General features: G+C 36.8%; 1 protein-coding gene across 1 annotated transcript; it reads right to left on the bottom strand.

Annotated features, from left to right (window-relative positions):
- Positions 1-14,045: 14,045 nt before the first annotated feature.
- On the bottom strand, positions 14,046-14,990 carry LOC101702117 (olfactory receptor 51V1). The gene has a single exon (XM_004875569.1). It carries the CDS (start codon positions 14,988-14,990, stop codon positions 14,046-14,048), a length of 945 nt encoding a protein of 314 aa, XP_004875626.1.
- Between the last annotated feature and the right edge of the window lie 684 nt (positions 14,991-15,674).

Genomic DNA, 15,674 nt, shown 5'->3' with positions numbered 1-15,674 from the left:
ATGTTAACTGCATTGAATTTATAGCTTTTTAATTGTTATTTCTGTAGATGAACAAAGTGACTCAACTTTTCTAATGTTCATGTCCTTCCCTTATCCAATGGAAAGCAATTATATCATGGATCTTTATTGTTTTAAACAGGTGACACACCACGGTGTTTTAAACTTGAAGAAGTTCTGTGGCCATGAGAGTACATGAACTTTTTCCTTACAAATGTGTCTTCCTATACCAGAACGTGGGCAGGGATTAAGGATTGTGTATTATTGTATATTATTAAGGATTGTATAAGGATTATTATATAACTGTAGTTGCCTCAGATATAGCACAAGAAAAAAGCTTTTAGAAATAGTTGTAGATAGGGCTGGGGATTTAGCTCAATGGTGCCGTCACCTGCCTGGCAAGCACAAGGTCCTGAGTTCCATCCCCAGTACCAAAAAAATGTTGCAGATAAATCATTCTATTATTTTCACCCCCATATATTGTGTGCCATTTTTTCTGAAAATAGTAGATTCCTATGGAGTGTACATATAAAACTAATAAATAGACCCTTGTACTCTGAGAATCACATTCTGATAAAAGATTCATACATTCAGTGAATGGAAACTACAACCATATTCTGTCTTTCTCTGGTTTGTTTAACTCTGTTAGACTGAATTATAACATGCATTGTTGCCCTCGATAGGGATTTTGATAATTTCCCAGTATGGTCTCAGAAATACACTCTTCCCATGAGTCTATTTGATATTTAACAACTGTGAGCCCTTCTTGACCTTACTGAAAGGAACCAGGGCCCAGAAGACCATAGATATTTTCCTAGATTGCCCAATTTTAGTCTCCTGGGGTACAGAACTCTGTGCAGGCAGCCTCTGGGTGAGCCCTAGGATCTAGACCAAAACAGCCCATCTGGCTGAGCCCAGTGAGTTTGCAGTTGCAGTATAGACAAGATGACAAACACCGGGATCCTGTATTGGACAGTAGATGTCTGCTGTGTTCAGAAGGTGCCCAAGAAGTCTCAAGTTCCAGCTTAATCACACTCCTGATTCAGGGGAAAGAGTCTGTGACTTCCTTTCTGCTATGCCTAAACATGTTAGAGCACATTTCTGAGGCAGTGGATGAGAGCCCAGAAATGGAGGCATGTCCCATTCTTGTGAAAAGATATTTGTTATTGATGGTCATGTCTGACTACCTGGCCAGACTCTTTCATGCTAACTGAGTTCACAAAAAATTAGTTTATGGCTTTGGTAAGAGCCAGTCTTCATGAGGAAGTGTCTTAGTGGAATGTAAAAGTGGAATATTGCCAAATGGGAATTAACAGAAGAAAAAAGAGGGGTTTCTTGTTCCACCAATGGTCGATCTCAAGTTAGATTTCCTATAAATGAAGAGAGATCCCTCAGATTCCTTCAAATTCTACTCACAAGCTCTTGTGTGGTTTCTATCATTACTTTTAGTTTTTGTTTTGTTTTGTTTTTGTACAGGGGATCAAACTTAGGACCCTGTGCTTGTGAGGTAGGCGTGGCACCACTGAGCTAAATCTCTGGCCCTACTTTTAGCTTTCTCATTACAGATATTTTTGGAGAATTAAGGGCAGAAGTGTTTTGTTTTGTTTTTTTTACTTCATTCAAAACAGAAAAACAGGTTAAGTGTGATGAGTGTCAAATCCGATTTCTCAAGATTGTAAGAGCTGAAATCACAGAAGGCTCTGATAAAATTTTTCCATTGAGTTGTATTAGCTTTGCTTTTGTTCATTTGTTTTGAAAGTGTCTCTGTTTATTTAGAGTAGGGTAGAGTTGTAAAGAACATGGAAAAGATAAAATTTAACAAAAATCATAAGCCAAAGTTATGAAAAATATATAAATTGTTAGAAATAAGGGGTAAAATATCAAAGGAGAGTAGTGAAATTTCATTCTTAAAAATAATAATACACTGCATGCATTAGACAAGTTCTGGTTACCAAGGAAAGGAGGATTATAGATTTCTCAAATCATTTGCTCACAATTATTTATAGTCTCTCCTGTTTAGGCTGTGGATATAGTTTAATCCCAAAGCTGCAATAGCGTGCTTGCTTTGAATACAATAAGCAGTGCTAGGGAGAATTGCAAATGGACATGAGTTACAATAGAAGATATGAGGTTGTGGATTATTTTTTGATGACTGAAAGTGTCAAAGGAAGGCCACATGTGGACGTTTCAGACTGTATGCCATCTCTGCTCATTTTGTGAACATTGAGTAGTTGAGATGATATCTGCAATAGTTTTCATGAGAAACTTATTTCTTTGTACTTATGAGTTTTATTTTTTTGTACCTATAAGCTTGTGATATATTCATTGAAAGGTAATAGCCTCAGTACTTTTTAAGAAAAAAATGGAAAGTGAGTAAAAGCAAAGATCTCAGTGAGAAGGACTGGCTGCAGACCATGGGTTCCAGAGGAAAGAATTACGGGGACCTAAAGCAGAACCACAAACCAGATAGCTTCAGTGAAATGACAAAAATTTTCTCCAACCAAAGCCTTTCTCTTCTGATTCTGTGTTACTGGATCCATCTTGAGGACTCACTTTCCCATCCACTCAGCATTTCATTCACTACTAGATAACTATAAGACTTTCAAAAGTGCCCCATACATGCCTTTTGGCTGGATCTGCAGCACAGTGTCTAATTGATAACAAAAACAATTCTAAAGTATGTGAACTTTATAATACATTTTTGGATGTCAGTTTATATTAAAGGAAGAAACAGAAAACCAATAAAATAACCTCTTTGAATTATCTTTCATTTTGACAAAGACTTAATTCCAGAAAGTTTCCATTTAGTACCTTGCTTTCAATTTTACTTCATACCACACTCCACTGACACAAACTATTCCCATATAATCATCTCCTTTGCATTCAAAAAAATATTTTCTAACATTTTCTGACCGATTCAGCTGATGTTTTCCTTGATTTTCATTGGACTCTTTTCAACAGTTGTCTAGCAATGTGGCTTTCATCTGTTACACACTGATCAACTTGTAATGTGATCAGACCTTATTCTCAATAATTCCTTGAAAATACACTAATCAGTGGTAAAATTCTGATACTGTATTTTTGTTTTTCATTCTTTTGCCAACACAAAATTTTGGTAATGACACTGAATAATAAAAATAATATAATGAAAATAAGAGTACTCAGTGGTTTTAGGCTAAGAACTGTGAAGATATATAGAAAAGCAAGAGTGTCATGGGATCAAGGAAGTCTAGAGAAGAGTGTTTGAGAAAGGCATTGCCCATGAGTGACAAATGCAGCAGTGCATCAAAGTGAGATAACCTTTGTTTGGATTTCTGCTAGTGGAACACCAGCTGTGCTACCCACTGCATGTCATTTAACATGCCATAGATTTATAAAGAACAAAAGGTAAATCATATCAGTAACCATTTAGTTGGGTTAGTATACTTATAAATGGTATTTTTTTTTAAAGACTAAATTACATAAAGTGACACAGGACACAGTTCATAGAAAATACTCAAAGAATCAGTTTAATAATATGAGTACAAAATTATGTTTATTGGGTTTCAAAGTATGTATCATTCTGAACTATTATTATTATCAACTAGATTAGGTGCTGAAGATACAGCTAAAGAAAATATTCAAAGCCCATTCATAATTATTCTTTTCTTCTTTTTTTGTTAAATATAAAATAATGACTTACAATACAACTGAATAATACAACTCAATATGTTTTCTAGTTTTTAAAATTTATTTTAGGTCTACAAATTGAATTTCACATTTTATGGAGGATGAGAAAACATTGCAAACTAGTTAGAGTAGAGATATGTGGAATTGGGTATGGTGGTGGACTAATGGAGGGCTGAGGCTGAGACAGGAGGATTCAAGCTTGAGCCCATACTGGGCAACTTAGTGACGTAGAAAGATGTGTCTCAAAAATTAAAATTTAAAAAGGCCTTGGGGATATAGCTCAGTGCATAGGCTTTGAGTTCAAACTCAGTAAAGCAAAACAAAAACACAAACCAGCAGGAATAATTTTACCGGTTTTACTGGTTTATTTTACTGGTTTTACTGCAACACATGGATAGTGTGTCCATGCAAAACAAGAAAATGGTTCTAATATACAAAATATTATACTAATACTTCACTGTGGGAAGCATGTAAGGACTACCTATACTTCTACTTCTCTTTCTCTCTAAACTCTTAGAGAAAGGAAAAGCTACTTTATGAAAGGCTTCGTATTAGATTATAGGAGTAATGATCGTCACTGATTCCATAGTGTTGACTTACTGAAAATGCCTCAACAATGTTCTGATTGCAACATTTATAGATCTCCTTGAAAGCAAAAGTGATTAACCATGGAAATGATAAGACAAACATGAAAATTATACTGTGCACAAGCATACAAGATGCTTTCATGTTGGACCTAAAACAGTAAGTGTATACTATTAATTAGTGTCCACATCACATTACATAGTAATGTTTCTTATTTTTATCATTATAAATTTTAGTAGCATAAACTGTATAAAACCATGGTGACTTTCATGTCAATGAACTGTGACTTGTCAATCTTGGATCATGAATGATCACCAATCCTTTCTTGAAGCAATAATTTTACCATAATGCATAGATTCAAAATCAACATAGCAAAATAAACCTTCTTCATTTTTATTCTCAATTTTCCATTCTAAGTGTCAGTATCAGAGGAGAGAATAAAAGATGAAAACTTCTTAAAACTAACATCAACCTCAGAGACATCTGGTACATCATGATGTGTGAACTACTTTTTTAAATGAATAGATATTTTTCATTTTGAATATTCTCTTTTTTTTTCTCTACAGCCCTGCTAACTTTAAGTGCTTCTACCACAGAATACCAGCTAAAAGTAGGATAAGGAGGAAATAGGATTTGATTCAGAGGAAATTTTTTTAAATACAAAAAAGCAACAGAATGTCATTCAACTTGAAATGGGGGAAGAGAGATATAGATACAAAAAGGATAATAGGGAATACATCATGGTAAAGATCCCAGTTTCAGTTATGTATTCTTTGGCCCTCACTCAAGTTATCATGGTATGAGGAAGCAGAAACCCAGTGAGTTCCTAGAGGGAAGCTAAAAGCAAAGAGATTAATACCATGTTTCTCCTGCTTGCATGTCAGAAGGAGCTTTCCCTTGCATGGTATCTGGTATGGGGAAGAAACACTGGAGTAAGGGGAAGAAGCACTGGAGTAAAACAACCACATGACATGTTCAGTCAGAGAAAAGGGGAAAGAGTGCCTCTGATTTCCATTTTTTCCACTGAGCACTAGGAGATCTCAGCATTCTTCACAGCACTACAAGTGTTACACAAGTCATGGTGAATGCACACTTGTGAAGTTAGCAAGAGACTTAGCCTGACTGTACCCATGTTGGACAAGTGATGTTTTAGCCAAGGGCCAGGAAAAGAAATGTTCAGTCAGAGAGGAAGACAAGTGGGTCAGTTTTTATGGCTTGTATAATAAGAGACAATGTTATACATGAGAAACTAAGTGAATTCAAGAGAAAATATCAGTCACAATTAGGCAGAAGGTACAGAAATGATAGAGTTCTGTACAGAGTTGAGGCAAAAGGAGATCCTTCCAATATGGGTCTCTCATGCAGTATTACCCTAGACCAGAGACTTACCTTGTTCTCTCAATCCTCAAAGATTTATCAGCTTAGATTTTAATGAATGTGAGAAGAAATGGTTTTGTGGGTGAGTGGACAGAGTTAGCAGGTAAGTTGACTGAAAAGTTACTCATGCAATGGAAGTTACACAGCCAAGATTTCTTTAAGCTTAAATGGAATAACTTGCCTTAAAGGGAAAAGTAGGCAGTAGAAACTTAATGCAGAATCACATTGAATAAAATAACATTACAAAAATAAACAAACTGAAGCCTCTCCACCCTTAACTTTGAAGTACAAAACCAGGCATATACAAATATGGAATATCATGTTATTGTCTGGGAATAGAATGATGTATTAAATAATGGTGTCAGTGAAACATTTGCAAATATACACATACATAAATTAAGAGTTTAAAATTCTTACCTCATACCTGAGTATTACCACCACTAACAAAGTAACAGAACAATGGAGAAAGCTCTCCAACAATAACTATCAAACAGCCACAACCTTGATAAAAGTGCTAACTCTGAAACCAAAATGTCCACCATCATTTTCTGGAACCATAATTTTAAATCCCTTTACTTCAATATCCTTAGAGTATAACTGAATGATTATGATTTACCACACAGATTTGGGCTGAGATTTAATAGAAAGAACCAGAGCTTGGTGATTCCAAGCTCCCTGGCATATAATAGACATCTAATTAATATAAATTACTTGTTATTTTGAAGATATCATATTTATTATTATTGTATTTGTCTTCTTAGTCATAAAAATATAAATATTAAACACAAAGCCTACCACTCTGCAAAAATGTTTTATAATCATATACTGTGTATATTTTTATAGGACCTTTATTCAAAGCTAAAACAACAAAACAGAAGAATATCAATAGATAACTGAATTGGTAGCCTCTTGTATATGATACAATCGGATACTAACAACAACCACGGGTACAAATAGTAATAAGGACAAATTTCAAAAGCATTATGTTATGTAACATCAAACTTGTATCAAAGAAATGAGATCAATGACTTCAAAAACTTGATGTTGTGAATCACCCCACTGCAGACAGGCAGGTCTGCCCACACCCTACCGAGGTCCCGAGTTGCATGGAACATGCCAAATCAGCCCACGCCCTGGCAACAATCCACTAGACCCCCCTGCCCCACTCCTCTGTACAGCCACCTGGTTCCACACTACAAAGACTCAGAGGACACCGGACCACCAGACCACGGTACTGAGTCCTGCTGCTCCCGACCCAGAGGTAGGGGATTCTGAGCTGCCATCCCACTGCTCCTGGTCCAGAGGAATGGGCTTCCTGGTCACCAACCGTCCCATTGCTCCCAGCCCAGAGGAAAGGGCTTTTGGGCCACCTTCTGTCCTACTGCTCCTGGCCCAGAGGAAGGGGCTTTGGGGCCACCATCCCTCCCACCACTCCCAGCCCAGAGGCAGGGGCTTCTGAGCCGCCATCCCACTGCTCCTGGTTCAGAGGAAGGGGCTTCCCAGTCACCATCCCTCCCGCTGCTCCCAGCCCAGAGGAAAGGGCTTTTGGGCCACCATCCCTACTGCTGCTCCAGGCCCCTGTCTCACCTCTCCAAGCTCAGAGGAGGTAATCCGTGCAGGCACTAACAGCACCCCCAGCCCCCCAAGTCAAAATGAGAAAACACGTAAATAAGTCTCAAAACCAGACTTCCAAATCACCTACAGCAACCCCAAAGGGAAATCAGTTGGAACACTCTGATACTCAATCACCTGGACCCACTGAACTGGCAATAAAAGGGGATCTGGAAAGAATGAAATCAGAAATAATTTCTCAGATAACAGGAGAAATTGTGCCCCTATTGCAAGACATGACTAATAAATCTAGAGAGGAGCTGAGGAACAGGATGGAATCCCAACATAGGAAACAAATGGAATCCATAAAACAGATGCAAATAGATTTCCAGGAGATGAAAAACTCCATTGAAAGTCTACACAGCAGAATGAGCCAATGTAAGGACAGAATTTCAGATATGAAGATAAGATTGCAATTAGTGGCCAGGAAAAGAAAAATTGCTTCAAAATTAAAAGGGAATATGAGAAATCAATCCAGAAGCTGCTAGATGATGCAAAGAAAAATAACATAAGACTGATTGGAATCAATGAAGAAATAGGAGAGAGTGCAGATGACATAAAAAATCTCTCCACAGAAATAATGGCAAAAAACTAACCAAACAGGGAAAAAGAGATTGACATACAAATAAGTAAGGGATATAGGACTCCAATTAGCCACGATCAAAAAAAATCTACCCATAGGCATATAATTGTTAAGATTCCAGAAACCCAACAAAAGAACAGAATCCTACAAGCAGATAGAGAAAAGAAACAAATCACCTACAAAGGAAAGCCGATCAGAATCACAGCAGACTTCTCAACACAAACCATCAAGGTAAGAAGAGCTCGGAGTGACATATTCTAAGCTCTAAAAGAAACAAACTCCAACCCAGATTGATGTATCCTGCAAAACTATCTTTCAAAATGGATGGAGAAATAAGATACTTTCATGACAAAGAGCACCTCAGGAACTTCGTGAATACCAAACCAGCACTCCAAAGAATTTTACACAATATCCTAGGAACAGACATTGAGGATCACAACCCCAGGAAGCAAAGCAGAATGAACCCATCTGGCATGACAAGAAATTAAATGTAAAGGAGGAGAACCCAACAAAAAGAAAAAGTCATGGCAATGACAAGACAATACATTTCAGTTATAACCATCAATGTTAATGGTCTCAATTCACCAATCAAAAGAAATAGACTGGCAGAATGGGTCAAGAAGCAAAATCCAACAATGTGCTGCATACAAGAAACACACTTCATTCAAAAGGAAACTCACAGACTGAAAGTTAAAGGGTGGAAAACAATACTGCATGAAACAGGAACCCGAAAAAAAGCAGGAGCAGCTATCCTCTTTGCAGATCAAGTGGATTTCAAACCAACACTGATTAAGAGAGATGAAGAAGGACACTACATCCTTGTAAAGGGAACAATCCATGAGGAAGAGATGACAAACATAAATATCTACGCACCAAACACTAGTGCACCCAACTATATAAAACAAATACTACCAGACATAAAAAGTCATATATGCACTAATACAATTGTAGTGGGGGACCTCAACACCCCACTGTCACAAACAGATAGATCAACTAGACTAAAAATAAGTAATGAACTACTAGAACTCTATTGAACTCTAGAACAAATGAACTTAACAGATGTTTACAGAGTGTTCACCCCACAAAATCAGAATACACATTCTTCTCAGCTGCACATGGGTCATTCTCAAAAATAGACCACATACTCACACATAGAACATGCTTAAGTAAGTGCAAAGGAATTGAAGTTATCCCCTGTATATTATCAGACCATAGTGTGATGAAATTGGAGCTCCATAACAAAAGAAACAGGAAAAATTTCATAAACACGTGGAAATTGAACATCACATTTCTGAATAACCAATGGGTCACAGAGGAAATTAAAGAAGAAATCAGACAGTTCCTTCAATTAAATGACAATGACAATACAACATATCAGAATCTATGGGACACAATGAAAGCAGTCTTATGAGGGAAATTCACAGCAGTGAATACACATATTAGGAAAACAGAACAAGCCCAATTAAATAACCTGATGCTGCACCTCAAGCTTCTAGAATAAGAAGAGCAGGACAACCCCAAAGCTCATACAAGGGAGGAAATTATAAAGATCAGAGGAGAAATCAATGCAATGGAGACTAAGAGAACAATACAAAAAAATCAATGAAGCCAAGAGTTGGTTCTTCGAAAGAATCAACAAAATTGACAAACCTTTAGCCAACCTTATCAGAAAAAAGAAAGAAAAGGCCCAAATCCAAGCAATTAGGAATGAAAAGGGTGAAATTACAATGGATCCAGCAGAAACTCAGATGATCATCAATACCTACTTCCAGAACCTATGCGCCAATAAGATGGACAACACAGAAGAAATGGACAGATTCCTAGATACATACGAATTACCAAAGGTGAACGAAGAAGACCTAAAAATTCTGAACAACCCAATATCAACCAATGAAATTGAAAATGTAATTAAAAACTTATCAACTAAGAAAAGCCCGGGCTCTGGTGGCTTCACTGCTGAATTCTACAAGACATTTAGAGAGGAACTGCTGCCACTACTGTTTAAACTCTTCAATGAAATTAAAAGAGAAGCAATACTCCCAAATTCATTCCTGGAAGCAAGCATCACCTTGATCCCCAAAGCAGAGAAAGATCCAACTGAAAAAGAGAACTATAGGCCAATCTCACTAATGGACATAGATGCAAAAATCCTTAATAAGATAATGGCAAATAGAATGCAGAAGATCATCAAGAAGATCATACACCCTGATCAAGTGGGATTCATCCCAGGGATGCAGGGATGGTTCAACATATGCAAATCAATCAATGTAATACACCATACCAGTAGAGCCAAGGACAAAAACCTTATGATTATCTCCATAGATGCAGAAAAAGCATTTGACAAAATCCAACATGCATTTATGATAAAAACCCTACAAAAAATTGGAATACATAGTCTCTGCCTCAAACTGATAGAAGCCATCTATGAAAAACCAACAGCCAATATCATACTAAAGGGTCAAAAATTGAAAGCCTTCACGCTAAAATCAGGAACAAGACAAGTATATCCACTATCACCACTCTTCTTCAATATAGTTCTGGAAACATTAGCCATGGCAATTAGACAAGAGAAAGAAGTAAAAGGAATAAAGATAGATAATGAAGAAGTCAAATTGTCATTATTTGAAGATGACATGATACTCTATATAGAAGACCCCAAGAACTCCACCAAAAGTCTTCTAGACTTAATAACCAAATTTAGTCAAGTAGCTGGTTTCAAGGTCAACACACAAAAATCAATAGCTTTCCTCTACACCAAAGACAGACTCACTGAGAGAGAAATAGGGCAAATAATTCCTTTCACAATAGCATCCAAAAAACTATAATACCTAGGAATCAACCTAATGAAAGAAATCAAAGACCTCTTCTCTGAAAATTATGGCACTTTGAAAAGAGAGATTGAAGATGTTATCAGAAAATGGACAGACATCCCCTGCTCCTGGGTAGGAAGGATTAACATAGTGAAAATGGCCATACTTCCAAAACTGCTATGTAGATTTAATGCAATTCCAATTGAGATCCCAGCAGCATAGACCTCGAGAAAACAATCCAAAAATTCATTTAGAACAAGAAGAGACCCAGAATAGCAAAAGCAATTCTAGGTAACAGAGACATGGCAGGGGGTATCACAATCCCCAACCTGCAACTCTACTACAAAGCTACTGTGATAAAAAGAGCATGGTACTGGCAAAGAAACAGACCTGAGGACCAGTGGAACAGACTAGAAGATGCAGAAACAACGCCAGACACACTCAACCATCTCATCATTGACAAAGGAGCCAAACACCCTCACTGGAGGAAAGATAGCTAATAAATGGTGCTGGAAAAATTGGGCTTCAACTTGCTAGAGATTAAAACTAGACCTATATCTCTCACCATGCACTAAACTAAAATCAAAATGGATTAAAGATGTAAATACTAAAATAGAAACTCTGAACCAGTTGGAACAGAGGGTAGGTAGAACCCTTGGAGACATCGGTGTAGGAAAAGATTTTATGAACAAAACCTCAGTTGCCCGTGAACTAGCACAAACAATCAACAAATGGGATCTCTTCTTATTAAAAGGCTTCTGCACAGCAAGAGAAACCACCAGCAGTGTGAAGAGACAACCCACAATGTGGGAAAAAATCTTCACCTGCTCTTCCTCAGACAAAGGTCTACTATCTCCAATCTATAAAGATCTTAAAAAGATCAGACCTCTCAAATTTAAAGACCCAGTCCAAAAATGGGCATCTGAAATGAACAGACATTTCTCAGACAAAGAAGTAGAAATAGCAAATAAATACATGAAAAAATGTTCAACATCACTGGTCATTTGAGAGATGCAAATGAAAACAACGCTGAGATTCCACTTCACTCCAGAAAGAATGGCTGCTATCATGAAATCAACCAATAACCAATGCTGGCGGGGCTGTGGGGAAAGAGGAACCCTGTTCCACGGCTGGTGGGGGTGTAGACTGGTGCAACCACTGTGGAAATCAATATGGAGATACCGCAAAAACTTGGACTGGATGTGCCATTTGACCCTGCTATTCCACTGCTGGGGATCTTCCCCAAGAATTAAAAGAATCATACCACAGTGATATATGTGCATCTGTGTTCATTGCAGCACAGTTTGTAATAGCTAAAACTTAGAAGCAGCCCAAATGCCCATCAACTGGAGACTGGATAAAGAAAATGTGGGGGTTTTAAATAAAATGGAGTACTACTCAGTCATAAAAAATGAGAAATTAGAGATATTTATAGCTAAGTGGATGCACATTGAGGCAATACTCTTAAGTGAAATAAATAGGACACACATGTATAAATACCAAATAGTTTCTCTGGTGTGAGAAGCTGAAAGTGTAGATAAGGACTAAATGTATAATAGGTAATGTGAAATAGGAAGAAAAGGGGCAAAGGGGAAGGAAGTGGGAGGGCTAGGGGAAAGGATAGAAGGGAATGGGATTAATATGAGAAAATGGAAAAATAAGAACAAAATCTTTGTAAACAGGGAGGACTGGAGGGGTTGAAGGGAGGGCTGGGCAAGGGTGAAAAATAAGAACCAAGAGAGACTATGTAAAGGTGCAAATTTCCAATGATGAATGTCATTATATTGTATACCTATAATGTACCAATGATTAGAATGAATAATCGATAATGCAAAATAGGAAGAAAAGGTCCAAATGTGTAGGGGTAGTGAGAGGGACAATGGGAAAGGAAAGAAGGGAAAGGAAAAATGCTGAGAAATGGAAAAAATGGAAATAAAGTCTTTGTAAATAGGGAAGGGTGGAGGGCATGAAGGGAGGGCTAGGAATGGGGAAAAAATAAGAACCAAGATGCATTATGTAAAGGTACAATTCCCAATGAGAAATGTAATTGTGTTGTATACCTACAATGTACCAATAAAAGAATTTAATATATAAAAAAACAAACGACGTTGTGATACAGGTTGGATCAAAAACAGGTATAAGGACACTTTTGATAGTGATGTAAGTATTCTATATCATGAATGTGTGGCTGGTTACATGAGTATAAGCCCATCAATCTGCACATATTATCTAACAGGGATGCTGTACTATTTGTAATTATAATTATAATTGTAATTATACTAAACTTGCCTTAAAAACAGTACTAACGTCAGATACACATTATTGCAGAATTATTTCAAGACCATTTAAGGCACAAAAATGTAAATATTTATACATTTTATTATACATGGTTTACAAGGGTGAACAATTTTACTTTATCATATAAATGTTTCATGATGGTTAAAGCATTTAAAAACTGCATTAAAAAATCATAGAGGCAAAATGAGATTTGAAACTAACTAAAATGATAATATACCTAAATCCTATCATGTAGTACCAACTCAGAATTTGTTGTATAATTTAACCAACATTCATTTAAAAATATTAATGTATGTAACAGAAAATAATATTTTCCCCATTAATGACAAGAAGATTAAATTATAAACATATTTGCATTAATTCATCAAAGACACAATCTATGCATATTATTTTCTTTTAGGTTGGGTCAGGGATTTAAGCAAAATTAGACAACAATTTGGACTCAAATCAAGTTTTTAAAATTGCTTCCAATTGCATTCTAATGCTACATGATATTTGAAAAAGATTTTAGTTGCAAAAATCTATCCCTATTCTGGCAATTACACATTGTTTATATCTCTGGCTCATTACTGTTCATAGGCTGAGAGTACATATATTGTCCACTAGTGGATAATCTAAAATCAACATTAATATTTTTTGTTTGTTTCACTATAAATTATTTGAACATTCCAGTTTCCCTATTATGCTTTCTCAATTATACGGCCATGTGAATAAATAATACAGTACTAAGAATAAATTTAAGTTATATCTGACTTCTTGGTAATTACTTGAAGAGTATTAATCACCAAAATTTACCTTGTTAATACAGAGTAGATCCAATAGTGCCTTCCTTCAACAGGTTCTAATAAGGTCTGGATCAAGCAAATCCACCCCATACATTAATATGACTTTCAGTACATGTATGTGCACATTCACATCTATAAAATCAATAAACATCTCATAATTTTGCTGACATAAATATGATAACAGTGAGAAAAGGTATAGAAAACCTATTTGCAATATGTATAATATCATTAAAATAAAATTTAGAAAATCTATTTTTCATTACTTACTGATTCTCACCCTTCTAACTCCACTTGTTGATTTCTAAACACACTCACGTTAAGTCTTAAAATTTAGGCACTTTTCAAGTAGAACAATCTCTGAACTCTCCTTCGGATCTGTTGGGTCTTGATACTATAAATGATGGGGTTCATCAAGGGTGGAAAAAGGATGTAGATGTTGCCCATGAGAACGTGAACCAGTGGGGAGAGATGTTTTCCAAAGCGATGCACCATGGTCAGACCAATGATGGGGATGTAGAACACCAAAACAGCACAGATGTGAGACACACAAGTTTGCAAGGACTTGATTCTCTCCTCCCTGGATGCAATGGCTAAAATTGTGTACAAGATCAGGATGTAGGAGATAATGATGAACACTGCATCCAACAAGAGGTTGCTGATCACCAGAGCCAGACCATAAATGCTGTTGAAGCGAATGTCTGAGCAGGCCATTCGGATTAAATCTTGGTGCAAGCAGAAAGAATGAGAGAGGATATGAGGACGACAATAATTTAAGAACCTCAGGCGGATGATGACTGGAGGAATGAGTAAAGAACTCCTACATAAGATGACTACCCCAATTTTCATGATATTTTCATTTGTTAGGATGGAGGAATAGCGTAGAGGGTTACAAATAGCAATGTAGCGATCAAAAGACATAGACAGGAGGACAGAGGACTCCATGAAGGACAGACCATGGATGAAATAGGACTGAGCAATGCAGGAATCCAGGCTGATCTCTTGAATAAACCCCCACAGCACTCCCAGCACTGTGTGCACGGTGGAGAGCCCCACACACAAATCGGTGAGGGCCAGCATAGCCAGGAAGTAGAACATTGGCTGGTGGAGACTTGGCTCAGTCCGGATGACATGGAGCACCATGCAGTTTCCCAAGAACACCATGACATAGATGAAGGAGAAAGGGATTGAAAACCATAAATAATATCCTTCTAGGCCAGGAAAACCAGTGAGAACAAATTTGGAACTATTGAAGTTTGAGACTGAGACAGTATACATGAATAGGAAATAAAGAAATATTTTGAGAGCTATTTTAAGTTCCATATATTTTTGATGTCCTAAGTTCTAGCAATGTTTTCTGTTTGGGGAAGAAAATAAAATATAACATAATTTTTGTAAACTTCATAAATGCAACAAAATTGTGACTTGATTCTTTTGAAGGGAAAAATCTGTTGTCTAGTCATGGAAGTTGTAGTGTTAGTCACGAGGAAAGCCAAATATTAGGGATCTTTATGCAGAAATGGTAATGGGCATATGGGATTTAGATTGCAGGTTACACTTCTGGGAGTGTCTATCCAATCCTAATGGTGGTTATGTATGATGACAAGTGTGTATACTGCTGCCAAGTCTGACATCACCCTCAAGAGGATGTGAAATACCTAGGTCAATTCTATCTTGGATACCACAGATGTGCCTTTAATTGTTGCAATGGGCCATAAAGTCCCAAAGAAATGACCATTTATAGCATAATGCAATTGAGGAACACATAGAAATTAGCCAAAATAACTATACACCAGAGTAGAATTATGACTTTTTCACATTATGTGTAGCTGCTATCTAATTTATTTGTACATTTCAATTGTGCTTCATTTTTCTTCTCTATTTTCATTCAACTTCTATCCTGAGGTGTAAGCATTTCTTAATCTCACACAATTGTCAGCTCTTTACTCTCTCCTATATTAC

This window comes from Heterocephalus glaber, unplaced genomic scaffold (genome assembly GCF_053883595.1).
Source record: "Heterocephalus glaber isolate CG9 unplaced genomic scaffold, H.glaber_assembly_v1.0 deba00001428, whole genome shotgun sequence".
Classification (NCBI taxonomy): domain Eukaryota; kingdom Metazoa; phylum Chordata; class Mammalia; order Rodentia; family Bathyergidae; genus Heterocephalus; species Heterocephalus glaber.
Note: the sequence above shows the minus strand (reverse complement) of the source record. Positions and strands in the feature narration are given on the sequence as shown.